Source organism: Mobula hypostoma, chromosome 28 (assembly GCF_963921235.1).
Source record: "Mobula hypostoma chromosome 28, sMobHyp1.1, whole genome shotgun sequence".
In the NCBI taxonomy this organism is placed as follows: Eukaryota; Metazoa; Chordata; class Chondrichthyes; order Myliobatiformes; family Myliobatidae; genus Mobula; species Mobula hypostoma.
Window position 1 is genome coordinate 2,415,538 of NC_086124.1, and position 14,249 is coordinate 2,429,786.

Sequence of the window (14,249 nt, forward strand, 5' to 3'; positions counted from 1 at the left end):
GAATATAGAAGATAATTATTCATTATGCTAATATTTTACGGCATTTAACAGATGAGAACTAAATCTCCCATTCTGGACCCACCTTAGTACGACAGGCCTTGTCTCTGCTGGTCTTGCCTTTATGTCTGAACTTGGCCCTCGAGGTGAACGTTCAAAGTGCTCTGGTCTGCCCTGGTGAAGCATCAGGATCCTGGTAGACATGACTCAACACAATGACTCGCGTCTGATATTTCCTGGAACAGAGGGGGCACCGTGTTTCAAGTTCAAGTCTATTGTCACCTAACTGTACATATATACAGCCAAATGAAGCTACATTCCTCAGGACTGCAGTGTTCCTACGAAACATATATCGCACGCCACACATAAACCAAAATATCACCATGAATACATTAATAAAATATAATTCAAAATACATTGAGTGTCCAGCAGGGGTAAACAAGCTCACTCTCCTGGTGATGAGACCTCAGTGGTGGCAGTGTTTCATCAGTCTCACATCCTGATGGTAAAAGCTGTTATCCAGTCCATCAGTCCTAGTCCTGATGTTCCTTCCTGACTGTAGTGGGACAGAGAGATTGTGGGGTGGGTGGTTGGGATCCTCAACAATACTTCAATAGACAATAAGTGCAGGAGTAGGCCATTCGGCCCTTTGAGCCAGCACCTCCATTCACTGTGATCATGGCTGATCATCCACAATCAGTATCCAGTTCCTGCCTTCTCCCCATATCCCTTGACTCCGTTACTTTAAGAGCTCTATCTAACTCTTTCTTGAAAGAATCCAGAGAATTGGCCTCCACTGCCTTCTGAGGCAGAGCATTCCACAGAACCACCACCCTCTGTGTGACAAAGTTTTTCCTCAACTCCGTTCTAAATGGCCTACCCCTTATTCTTAAACTGTGGCCTCTGGTTCTGGACTCACCCATCAGCGGAAACATGCTTCCCGCCTCCAGCGTGTCCAAACCCTTAATAATCTTACATGTTTCAATAAGATCCCCTCTCATCCTTCTAAATTCCAGTGTATACAAGCCCAGTCGCTCCAATTTTTCAACATATGCAAGTCCCACCATCCCGGGAATTAACCTTATGAACCTACGCTGCACTCCCTCATTAGCAAATTTGGAGACCAAAACTGCACACAGTACTCCAGGTGTGGTCTCCAGGGCCCTGTACAGCTGCAATGAGTCACAAATGGGGGGAGGGAGACCCCAGTGGTCCTCTCGGAAATTTTTACTGTCCTCTGTACAGTCTCGCTGTTGGATACCCGGTCAGTTTGCTGTGTAATTTGGGAGCGAGGCATTTCCAAGTAGTTGCTGCTCTTGTCTTCCAACTTGATGAAGTTTGCGGAACTGTGAAGTGCAGTGTGGAATAGTAGAACTGTTGTCAAAGTGTTGGAGGGCAGCTGAGGGCGACACATGGAGATTCCAGAACAGGTGAGGGGTGGAGGTTTACTCCCTGAGAGGACACACTGCTGAAGTAGACTGGTTTTCACAGCAGAGCATTGAGAACAGGAGCTGGGATGTGATATTGAAGTTGTATAAGACATTGGTGAGGCCTAATTGTGAGCATTGTGCTCAGCTCCAGTCACCTACCTACAGGAAAATAGCAATAAAATTTATGAAGCTCTTTCTGGAACTTGAGGACCTGATTTATAGGGAAAGGTTGAATAAGTTAGGATTTTTTCCTTGGAATGTAGAAGATTGAGAGGAGATTTGTCTGAGGTGTGCAAAATCATGAGGGGTGTAGATAGGGTAAATGCAAGTAGGCCTTTTCCACTGAGTTTGAGTGAGATAAGGACTAGAGGTCATGGGTTAAGGGTGAAAGATGGGTTAAGAGGAAACTGAGGGGACCTTCTTCACTCAGAGAGTGGCGAGAGTGCGGAATGAACTGCCAGTAGAAGTGATGGATGCAGGTTTGATTCCAATATTTAAGAGAAGTTTGGATAAGTACATGGAAGGGAGGGGTATGGAGGGATATGGTCCAGGTGCTGGTCAATGGGACTAGGCAGAATAACAGTTCATCATGGACTAGATGGGCTGAAGGGCCTGTTTCTGTGCTATAGTTCTCTATAACGATGGTTCTACTCCAGTAGTTTGAGGCTCACTACTGACGCTGGTCTTTAGAAAGATGGATATGATGGATAGAACAGTGCGGGAACAAGCCTTCCTCCCCACAATGTTGTGCCAAGCTCATTACATTAGTCATCAGATGGTCAACTCCACTAATCCTTTCTGCCCACACTCTCACAACCACGGGCTCTGCAATGGGGCACCCCCACCCTGAGCGAGCTGCGTGTCAGTTTCGGCAATCATGCTGGGGAGTACGTACGTTCCTGCTAATTATTCTCTCATTATGATGGTATCTAACTCCCTTCTTTTCATTGCAGACTTGTCGACATTTGACCAAAGGCACAGCAACATTTATGCTCTCTGCATACCCAGGAAAGAGGACGACCGTTTCGACTGACACTGGAAAGGGGCAATATTCAGTTCGTATTTAGTTGTTGTTTCCAGCTGCAGTGTTGGTGTTTAACTTTCACTCTGAGAGTTTTAGTTAACGGCCCTATCAGCCCAGCATTTATTGTTTTTCTTCTCCTTTAAATTCTGCAACAGTTCCGATTAAAGTCAGTGAACTGTTGACCCGATTCAGTCTCTCTCTCTGCTCCTGGGCCATATCCAACCTTCTGACGTACACACACCCATATCCTTCCATTCCCTGCATATTTGAGTTCCCTTTCTATTTAGTCAATGGTCTGAATTTATTGATCCCAGCTGCCAAGGAGGAATTCGGAAAACTCCAATCCTGGTGCCCCTGGTCCTAGCTTAGTAACAAAACCGTTCCAGTTGTTTGTGACAGACAGGAGCAGAGAAATGCTTTGTCTCAAGCTCGAATATTACCCCGCCCTTGTGCTGACGATCGGAACAGCATCAGGGTCATTGTCGCTCACCATTATTCATCAAATGTTCTGCTTTGTGTCGCAGTACAATGCAGGTATAACAAATAGCTATAAGTCACAAAAATAAAGGAATGAACAAATAAATCACTTACTTATTGAGATACAGCCCTTCAAGTCACACTGCCCAGCAATCCCCCAATTTAACCCCAGCCTAATCAAGGAACAATTTACAATGACCAATTAATCTACCAACTGGTATGTCTTTGGACTGTGGGAGGCAACCAGAGCACCCGGAGGAAACCCACGTGGTCAAGGGGAGAACATACAAACTCCTTACAGGCAGCGACGGGAATTGAACCCAGGTCGCTGGTACTGTGAAGAGTTGGGCTGACCACTACACTACTGTACCACAGCTGGGAAGATAGAAGAACCAACGTCAGCGTGTTAAATGAAGCAAAAACAACAAGCATTAAAGCCTCCGTCATCAAGAACCAACTAAGATGGAGGGGTCATGTTGTTCGGATGAAAGACGAACGTCTGCCAAAATAAATCTTCTACCCCCGGCTTAAAGAAGGCAAACGTAGAAGAGGCGGACAATAGAAGAGATTCAAAGACATCTTAAAAGCAAACATGAAGAAATGTAACATCGACATCAACAATTGGGAAACCAATGCCAAGGACAGGAAACTCTGGCGAGCCATCATCCGGGAAGGAACAGCAACTTTCGAAGCCAACAGATATGCAGAATTAGAAGAAAATGGAAAGAGAGGCAGCAACAACCAAAGCCTGATCTGCCATCTGGAACTACCTGTCCTGAATGCGGAAGAACTTTCAAAGCCAAGTTTGGACCCATAAGCCACTTGAGAGCCCAAAAATAGATCAATGGAACCAAGACCATCATCCTCGACCTCGAGGGATAGCCACAATGACCCCAAATAAGTAAACAGGTAAAGTCAAAACATTGAAAATCCTGTGCTAATTCAATTACCCCAAATTGAATTGACGTGATAAATACAAGGAGAGTCTAACAATCCCCATGATCCCTGAGAACCAAAGTGAAAACCAAGAGCTGGAGCAGAGGCAGACAATTAGACGTGAAAGGCAAACAATCCAAAGACTACCCATACCAAGGCGGTGAGACTGAGAAAATACAGTCTACATACTAAATGACAATAAAACCTCGCTTTTTTAAAAAAACTACCCCTGGTTTTGACACCATGTCTCCCTATGCCTTTCCTATCCAATACCTGTCCAAGGGCCTTCAATTATTGTATTCCATCGTTCTGTAGTTAGCGCCTGTAACCCAGGGTCAATTCTGTCTCTGTAAGGTGTTTGTACGCTCTCCCTGTGACCGTGTGGGTTTCCTCTGGGTGCTCCGGTTTCCTCCCACATTCCAAAGACATACGAGTTAGGGTTAGTAAGTTGTGGGTGTTAGAAGGTTGAGGGGGGACTTGATAGAGGTATTTAAAATTATGTAGGGGACAGATAGAGTTGACGTGGATAGGCTTTTTCCATTGAGAGTGGGGGAGATTCAAACAAGAGGACATGAGTTGAGAGTTAAAAGGCAAAAGTTTAGGGGTAACATGAGGGGGAACTTCTTTACTCAGAGAGTGGTAGCTGTGTGGAACGAGCTTCCAGCAGAAGTGGTAGAGGCAGGTTCGATGTTGTCGTCTAAAGTTAAATTGGACAGATATATGGACAGGAAAGGAATGGAGGGTTATGGGCTGAGTGCAGGTCGGTGGGACTAGGTGAGAGTAAGAGTTTGACACGGACTAGAAGGGCCGAGATGGCCTGTTTCCGTGCTGTAATTGTTATATGGATATATAAGAATGGACTTCCCCCAGCATACCTTTGGGTTGTGTTGGTCATTAGCACAAACAAAACACTTCAGAGTCTGAAATGAAAAGAGAAGGTCAGTGGCTCGGATTGGCTGTTTGTTTGTAGGCCTGTTCGTTGAGCCTGAGGACCAATAGTGCAGTGGTGGTGTCACCTTGACTGGTGACGAAATGCATGTGTCCCGAACTCCAGGCTGGGCGAACAGCCCTACCAACAAACATCTCCCAGCATGCTTCGACGTACCCACTGAGGTTAGGTGGGTCAACAACTAGAGGTCATGGGTTAAGGGTGAAAGGTGAAAAGTCTAAGGGGAACATGAGGGGAAACTCCTTCACTCAGAGGGTGGTGAGAGTGTGGAATGAGCTGCCGGCGCAAGTGATGGGTACGATTTTGATTGCAGTGTTTAAGAGAAGTTTGGATTGGTTCATGGATCAGAGGTGTAAGAAGGGCATGTCTCCAATGTTCCAGGGAATAAAGGCCTAATCATAGAGCCATACAGCAGGCCCTTTGGCCCATCATTCCCTTGCTGAACCATTTAAACAGCCTTGTCCCATCCCTAGTCTCTAGTCCTAATTTCCGATGTTCCAGTGCAGGTTGATGGAAGTAGGCAGTTTAAATGATTCAGCATGGACTAGATGGGCCGAGAGGCTGTTTTTGTGCTGTTCTTCTCTATAACTCTCCCCATGACAAATAAAATTTAGTCTTTTCTCTTTATCTTTAGTTTAAATTGTGAGAGAGTGGACAGCATTCAATATCTCGTCAAACGTATGTTCAGGGGCACAGAGACTGAGCAGATTTGAGAGCCAGCCCGTAAGCTGTCTACGCCACATCCTGTTGTGACCCACAGCAGCTGAAATCCCAGCCACTGAACGTGGACGTGGGTGGCGAAATGCCACGAGGTGAACCCTCACCAGTGCCAGAAGTATCTGCAGAACTTTGCTCGAGAATGCTCATGATCTCAATTCAGATGCATTCCTGGGCTGAATGGCCTAACTCGGCCCTGAAACCCAGTGGCCACATTGTTAGATCCACCTGTGCTCCTGCTCATTAATGCAAATATCTAATCAGCCAGTCATGTGGCAGCAACTCATAAAAGCACGCAGACACGGTCAACAGGTTGGGTTGCTGTTCAGACCAAACACCAGAATGGGGACGTTAAGTGATCTAAGTGACTGATTGTGGAATGATGTGGTGGTTTGAGTATTTCAAAAACTGCTCATCTCCTGGGACTTTCACACACAACTGTCTCTAGGGTTTAAAAAAATTCAGAGAGCGGCAGTTCTGTGGGTGAAAATGCTTTGTTAATGAGAGAGGTCAGGGGAGAATGGCCAGACTGGTTCAAGCCGACAGGAAGGCGACAGTAACTGATAATCATAGGTTACAACAGTGGTATGCAGAAGAACACGCAACATACCGGACATTGAAGTGGATAGGCCACAGCAGCAGAAGACCACGCTGGGGTTCCAGCCCTGTACCTAACAAAGTGGCCACTGAGTGTACGTCAAACGTCAGCTCTGATTAAACGACACAGAGCTGAGCTTTGCAGCGCAGAATTCTGCTGACACTTACTGCCTTTGGGGATGCCATCTCAAAGTAAATTTATTATCAAAGTACATAAAGAGTTCATTTTCTTGCAGGCTTTCACAGTAAGTACAAGAAACGCATAAAAACAGTGAAAATGTTGACATAGGAGAGGGTTCAAAGGAGGTTCACGAAAATTATTCTGTGATTGAAAGGCTTGTCATATGAAGAGTATCTGATGGCTCTGCGCCTCTACTCACTGGAATTTAGAAGAATGAGGGATGTGGGGGATGGAATCTCATTAAAACCCATCAAATGTTGAAAAGCTTCGACAGAGTGGATGTGGAGAGGATGTTTCCTACGGTGGGGGAGTCTAAGACTAGAGGGCACAGCCTCAGAATAGAGGGACGTCCTTTTAGAACGGAGATGAGGCCAGATTTCTTTAGCCAGAGAGAGATGAATCTGTGGAATTCGATGGCACTGGCAGCTGTGGAGGCCAAGTCATTGGATATATTAATGGCAGAGGTTGATAGATTCTTGATTGGTCGGAGAATGAAGGGATACGGGGAGAAGGCAGGAGATTGGGGCTGAGAGGGAGATGGATCAGCCATGATGAAATGGTAGAGCAGACTCGATGGGCCAAATGGCCAAATTCTGCTCCTATATCGTATGGTCGTATGGTCTAAAAATACACACAACAAACACGGACAAACATCCAATCAGCAAAAGACAACAAATTGTACAAGAATAAAATGAAAACAAAGTAATAATATCAGATAAAGAACACTGAGAACATGGGTTGTAAAGTCCTTGGAAGTGAGTCCATGGGTTGTGGAATCAGTTCAGAGTTGGAGTGAGTGAAGTAATCCACACTGGTTCAGGATCCTGATTTACAACATCTAATCCTGAAGGCATTCTCCACTTCAAACCGAACCATTCAGGTTTCAGTCTTAATGAGGAGGCAACCTCTTTATCAGCGTTCCATCTCGAAAAGCAAGGTACTCACCAGTAGCTGGTTAAATTCAGTCGTCAGGAGTCGGAAGGTGGAGGTTATGACGAGAGTGTTCAGTCTGAACGAGAGCTGAAGGACAAATGCGAGCAGCCGCTTCTCAGCTGCTGACAAAAGGAATGACCCACAGTGAAAGGAAATGTTGCTGCTGTTCATTGTGACCTTTCCAGTCCGTTATATTTAGAAACTTAATTAATCACCTCAATAAATATAGAGAATAAGACCTTTGTTCTCTTTTCTTGGACTTTAACTAACATGGACAATTATATCAAAACCACTCAGCTATGGCTCTGAGTGTTCAGAATCAGAATCAGGTTAATTATCACTGACATAGAGAACATAGAACATGGAACAGTACAGGCCCTTCAGCCCACAATGTTCTGCCAAGCTTTTAACCTACTGGGTGACACAATGCTTTACAGCTCCAGTGAGATGGGTTCAATTCCCACCACTGCCTGTAAGGAATCGACTGTTTTAATTTGATGTTTTGAAGTTACAAAACATAACAGATACAGGTCGACCTCCAGTAATCCGACTACCTGTAATCCGGTTCCTTCGATGATCCGGCACTGATTATGCTTAATGTGATCCTTCTGTAATTCGGCATTTTCACTAATCCGGCACTGGTCAGGTCCCAGTGGTGCCGGATTAGTGAAGGTTGACCTGTATTACATTTGGAAGTATCCAGATAGATAGACTGGTTAAGAAGGCTTACAGAATGCTTGTTTTTATTAGCTGAGGCATTGAGCTCAAAAGTCAAGAGGTTATGTTGCAACTTTATAGAACTCTGGTTAGGCCACACCTGGCCACCGCTCTATAAGAAGGATGTTGAGGCTTTGGAGAGGGTGCGGAAGAGGTTTACCAGGATGCTGCCTGGTTTAAAGGGCAGGTGCTATCATGAGAGGCTGGATTGTCTTCTTCGACTGGACCTTGGGTTGTTTTCTTTGGAACAGCGGTGGCTGAGGGGAGACCTGTTAGAGATTTATAAGATTATAAGAGGTAGAGAGTAGACAGGGAGTATCTTTTTTCCCAGGGTTGAAATGTCTAATACCAGGGGGCAAGCATTTAAGGTGAGAGGGGTAATTTCAAAGGGGATGTGAGGGGTAAGTGTTTTACTCAGAGAGTGGTGAATGCCTGGAATGTGCTAGCTGGTATTTTTTTTTATTAAATGCAATCGTGAACAATAGCCAGATCAGAAATGCTGATCAAGTCAACTAGTTCCCAAAGAGAAATCTGATAGGCCAGTCAGATGGTTCACTGTGGCTCAGCGATAGAACACAAAAAATCATAAGTACAATTACGAAACATTAAAAAATAGTAGAAATACTGAAGTCATGATGATCATGATGAAGTCTGCTGGAGAGAGACATTTATACACACGCTGTCCTCCATAATTCAAAGAGATTGAAGGATAAGGTTGCAGGGTGACAAAACATGGCAGGAGCACTTGGAACTAAAAACTAATCCCTACCGGGAGAAAACAGCACCTGTTCTTTCCGCACTGTTCTCCAGCAGTTTAAGGACTAAATCCAGCCGGAGCATAACTCACAAGTGTTGTTGAAAGTCGGGTATTAACCTTACCTACCAACAACTAAGCATTGCCATCCTGGTCCCCTTCATGATAACCATATAACCATATATCAATTACAGCACGTAAACGGGCCATCTCCGCCCTTCTGGTCCGTGCTGAACTCTTACCCTACAGCTTATGAAGAAGCACGTGACTTCCCTCCCAGAGATGATAGGTGTTTGTGCACTCGACTCTTGAAGGCTTGGACCCCATCGTCGCAGAAGTTTCCAACCACAGCATCTGGAAGGCTGTTCCAAATTCTGATAGCACAGTGAAGGAAGCTTTTATCCAGTGTGTAGGTTCTCGCATCAGGCATAGAAACAGCAAGAGCAGGCAGAGATAAACCTGATCGTGTGGTGCGACAAATAAATTAGAAGCTCTTAAGAGACATTTGGATAGGCACAAGAATTTGAGAAAGATGGAGGGATATGGACATTGTGTGGGTAGGAGGGATTAGTGTTTGGGTACTTCTTGATTTACTTTTTAGCTGGTTCAGCACAACATTGAGGGCCGAATGGCCTGTTCCTGTGCTGTACTGGTCTAAGTTCAGTGACAATTACAACTTAAATGTAAACTAGAGAAGACCCAACTATAACACATCAAAAAAACCTGAAGGGCAACAATACAAATAATTATAATTAATCAAATGCAGGGAATACAAAAAAATAGCAAAACACTCAGAATACTCTACCGATGACCTGAGGTTGTGACAATCGTACTCCAAGGTCATTTTATTCCATAGCACTCCCCAGGCCACAACTATTCACTATAGAAGTGTTAACCTGGTCTGTTCTCGCAAAATGCAATACCTCATATTTATCGGGATTGAAAGACTTTTGCCAATCCTCAGAACCAGTTTTAATATCACTGGCATATGTCATGAAATTTGTTAACCTATTGGCAACAGCACAATGCAAGACCTAATAGTATAGAAAAAACTGTGAATTACAGTAAGACTATATATATATAATAGTTAAATTCTTCTTATTATTGATATATTATTTAGCTTTTTTAGTCAGTTATTTGATAATTTAATTCTCATTGTACATATTGACATGTTGACTTGATTACTTTAATGAATTTTTTCTGTTGATCTTCAATAATAATTAATAAAAAAGATTTTAAAATGAAAATGAAAAATAGTTAAATAAGTAGTGCGAAAACTGAAATAAAAAAGTAGTGAGGTAGTGTTCATGGGTTCAATGTCCATTCAGCAATTGGAAGTCAGAGGGGAAGAAGCTGTTCCTGAATCACCGAATGCGCACCCTTAAGCTTCCATACCTCCTCCCTGATGGTAACATTGAGTAGAGGACTTGTCCTGGGTGGTTGGGGGTCTTTAACGATGGACGCCACGTTTCTGAGTCACTGCTCCTTGAAGGTGTCCTGGATACCACAGAGGCCAGTGGCCATGAGAGCTGACTACGTTTACAACTCTCTGCAGCTATGATCCTGTGCACTAGCAGACCGTCCCCCCCCCCCGCACCAGACAGTGATGCAACCAGTCAGAATGCCCTTCACCGTACATCTGCAGTAGTTTTTGAGTATTTTAGGTGACAAACCAAATCTCCTCAAACTCCTAATGAAATACAGCCACTGTCATGCCTTCTTTGTAGCTGCATCGATATGTTGGGTCTAAATGAGATCCTCAAAGGTATTGACATCCAGGACCTTGAAATTGCTCACTCTCTCCACTTCTGATCCCTCTACGAGGACTGGCATGCGCTCCCTCGACTTAACCTTTCTGAAGCCCACAGTCAGCTCTTTGGTGATGCTCATGTTGACTGCCAAGTTGTTGCTTTGACACCGCTCAACTAGCTGGTCAGTCCCCATACCTAACTGATCAAGATCCCTCTGTAGTTTTTCATCATGTTCCACACTTTCTACACCACCTGTTAAAGTACTGTCCACAAGCTTACTAACATGCCCCCATGCATTCTTTGGTGATCTCTGTTACAAACAGTAACAGTTCCAGCACCAGCCCCCTGCGGTACACCGGTGGACACAGGCCTTCAGTCTGAGAAACAACCCTGGATCATCATCCTACTACTGAGTCAGTCTGCTGTCTCCCTCTGAATCCCACGCGATCGAACCATGAGGTTAACCCTGAATAGTCTGCCATGAGGGTACTTGTCAAAGACCTTGCTAAAATCCAGGTGGACTATATCTAGTAACACACATCAAAGTTGCTGGTGAACGCAGCAAGCCAGGCAGCATCTATAGGAAGAGTTACAGTCGACGTTTTGGGCCGAGACCCTTCGTCAGGACTACATCTAATGCCCTTTCCTCATCTACCCTCTTGGTTACCTCCTAAAAGAGATCTATCAAACATGACTTCCCACAAACAAAGCTGTGCTGTCCCCAATCAGGCCCCGTCTCCCCAAATGCTGGTAGATCCTGTCTCTCAGAAATCCCTTCAGCAATTTACCCACCCACCTTTGTGAGCTTCCTGGCTTGTTTTTGCTACCTTTTATAAACAATGGTATCACATTAACCACTCTCTAGTTCTCCGGACTGCGTTAGTGGCCAGATCTGATGCAAGTGTCTCTGCAGTTTCTTCACCTGCTTCCCACAAGTTCTGAGAATTCATCAGGTCAGGTCCTGGGGTTTCTCCTCCTTTATGCATTTCAAGGCCTCCGATACCTTCTCTCTTCTAATTCGTATGTGTTCCCATTCATGAACAAGCCTTCTCGTGTTCTGGGGAGAGAGTACAACACCTTCTGAAGTTCAACATCTTGCTGGGAGTTCAAAACGAAGTCTCAACCTCTGAATTGTCATGCCACCTTTGGTGCGTCCACTGCAAAAGCCAGGACCTCCCAGTGGCCACCTACTTCAATTTGACTTCCCATTCCCATTTCGCTATGTCCGCCCATGGCCTCCTCTACCACCACAATGGGGCCACACTCTGTTTGGAGGAGCAACACCTCATTTTCCATCTGGATGGCACATTGGTCTGCCTTGGGTCGATGGGAGATGGTTCAGAAAGAATCTGCAGAATCCCTCTTCTACTTCACCTTCTACTCTCCCTCATCCCTCCTCTCTCCCCTCCTCCCCTGCCCATTCTCCTCCTCACTTTCCTCCCGTTAACCCTCCTTCCCCTCCTCTTCTCCCCTTTTAATCTTCACCTTCCTCCCCCTTCCCTCCTCCTCCCCTCCTTTTTCATCCCTCTCCCTCATTCCTCCACTCTCCTCTCCTCCTCCTCCCTCCTTCTTCTCCTCACCCTCCTCCCTGCCCTTCCCCACCCCTCCTCCACTCCTCCTCCCCTCCCTTTTCAATTGTGCCTCCACTCAGCGTGGGAACCGGAGAAGATGAACTGATACAAAACTCTGAAGAATGTCAGCCAAAGGAATCCAAAGGCAAGTGAACGAAATGTGTTTGGGCTTGTCATCACTGGAAAGATGACATGATATCTAAGGTAAACAACAGGAATACAGCTTTTGCAATCAGGTTCAAGATAATTTGGCCAACTCCGCCCTTTTTGGCGAATGTTCGAATCACAATGGATGTGAACAGAGCTGTGTCGGACAGGCAGACTCGGTGGTTTGCCACAGGCAGGTAAGTAGATGCAGAGGTTCTGTCAGTTAAATAACACACACAAAATACTGGAAGAACCTGTCTTTAAGAATTAGCTTTGTTTGTCGTCACAACATCGAAACATACGGTGAAATGTGGCTTTTACGTCAATGACCAACACAGTCTGAGGATGTGCTACCGCAAGTGTCACCGTGCTTCTGGCACCAACGTAGCACGCCCACAAGTTACTAATTCTAACCCGTACATCGGTGGAATGTGGGAGGAAACCAGAGCATCCGGGGGAAACCTGGAGGGGGAATGTACGGTACAAGCTCTTCACACACAGCAAGGGAATCAGATTGGCTAGGCCCATTTTCTCTGCCTGTTCCTGCCCCACGGCAACTTGTGTCCACAAACCTCGACTCCATTCTATCCCCTTGGTTCAGTCCAGTCCCACCTCCACTTCTTATGCTCCCAATCTCCTCATCCGACTTCCAGTTCCCTGGGCCTGACCGTCTCCTGATGTGGCCTCCTCTGCATTGGAGAGACCCGTTGTAAACTTGGGGACCGCTTCATCAAGCACCTCTGCTCCATCTGCCAAAAGAGGAGCTTCCCGAAGATTTAAATTCCGACTACCATTCCCATTCCAGCGTGTCGGTCCATGGCCATTTTTGCCACGATGAGGCCACCCTCGGGGTGGAAGAGCAACATTTTCCATCTGGGTAGCCTCTAATCTGATGGCATGAATACTGATTTCTTCTTCCAGTTTTTTTTCCTTCCCTTCTCCCCTGCCCACTCTGGGCTTTGACCTTTGATAGGGTCACCTATGCCAAACAGGTCAAAGCATAGAGTGCTTCACTGGTTCTCCAGGCTAACGACTCTGATTGGTCAAAATATAATTGTCATGGAAACAGCAATGAAGAATCCTTCTACATCTGAGTGTGACGGTATTCCTGAGTCTCCACCCGGGACTTGTATGACTGACAGTAGTGAAAACTGAGAGGAAGCTACTGGCGTGATGAAGGAAGCCCTGAACACCACCAGAGATGGAGGACCTTCATTGCTGTCCTAAAATGCCAGTGGCATAATGGGCAATTGACCACGGCAATTAAAACTGAGTAATAAATTAAGTTACCAGCCATGAATGCACACATATATCATTTCATACAGTATGTATGCACACACAACCTCTCCAAGTCCAATCCTATGTTCCCATCGTGAGAGGTGGAAACGGGTATGGCTGGCCAACAGGGCTCTGGTGAGGCCGTACAGGCCAATCCCCTGTACAGGGGATACAATGGATTGCAGAAACAGTGATGAACTCCAACCAGACCATCGACTTTGTGAGAAGAGGCTCATTATCGAGTGAGCAGATGAGAGAGCGCAGGGTAAATCATCAGGATCCTGTGCAGCCAACGACTCTTTTGTCACTAAAGTCACTATCTACCTTGGGTACCTGAACATGAGAACCATGTACCAGGCAGGAAAGTCCACCATCAGAGAGATATTGTTGAAAGGAGGAGGATGTCAAAGCCAGGATCAACAAGGCCAAAGTTGTTTTCAACATCTTGAAGAAAGTGTGGACAACCAGAGTCATATCAAGCAAAACCAACATCAGAATCTTCATCTCAAATGTTAACACAGTGCTCCTAAACGGCCCTGAGACCTGGAGAACAACAAAGAAGACATTACAAAAGCTGCAGGCTTTCATCAACCTGTGCCTGTGAAGAATCCTAATCATCAGATGGACTGACAAAGTAACTGACCAGACACTGTGGGAAAACACCAACCAGGAGTCCACAGACATACAAATACACAATCGGAAATGGAGGTGGGTTGGCCACACCTCGAGAAATCCAACCAACAACATCACTGGGCAGGCATTGCAATGGAATCCCCAAGGAAAGAGGGAA

The 14,249-nt window shown here is 45.5% G+C and overlaps 1 protein-coding gene across 1 annotated transcript in view; it reads right to left on the bottom strand.

Annotated features, from left to right (window-relative positions):
* Positions 1–7,372, bottom strand: part of myom3 (myomesin 3) — a 122,870-nt gene extending 115,498 nt beyond the window's left edge. Inside the window, exons 1-2 of the mRNA XM_063035354.1 lie at positions 7,254–7,372; positions 83–233 (exon numbers count right to left, since the gene is read on the bottom strand). Coding sequence (XP_062891424.1) covers positions 83–201 — 119 coding nt within the window. The 5' untranslated portion in view covers positions 202–233; positions 7,254–7,372. The remainder of the gene's footprint in view (positions 1–82; positions 234–7,253) is intronic.
* Between the last annotated feature and the right edge of the window lie 6,877 nt (positions 7,373–14,249).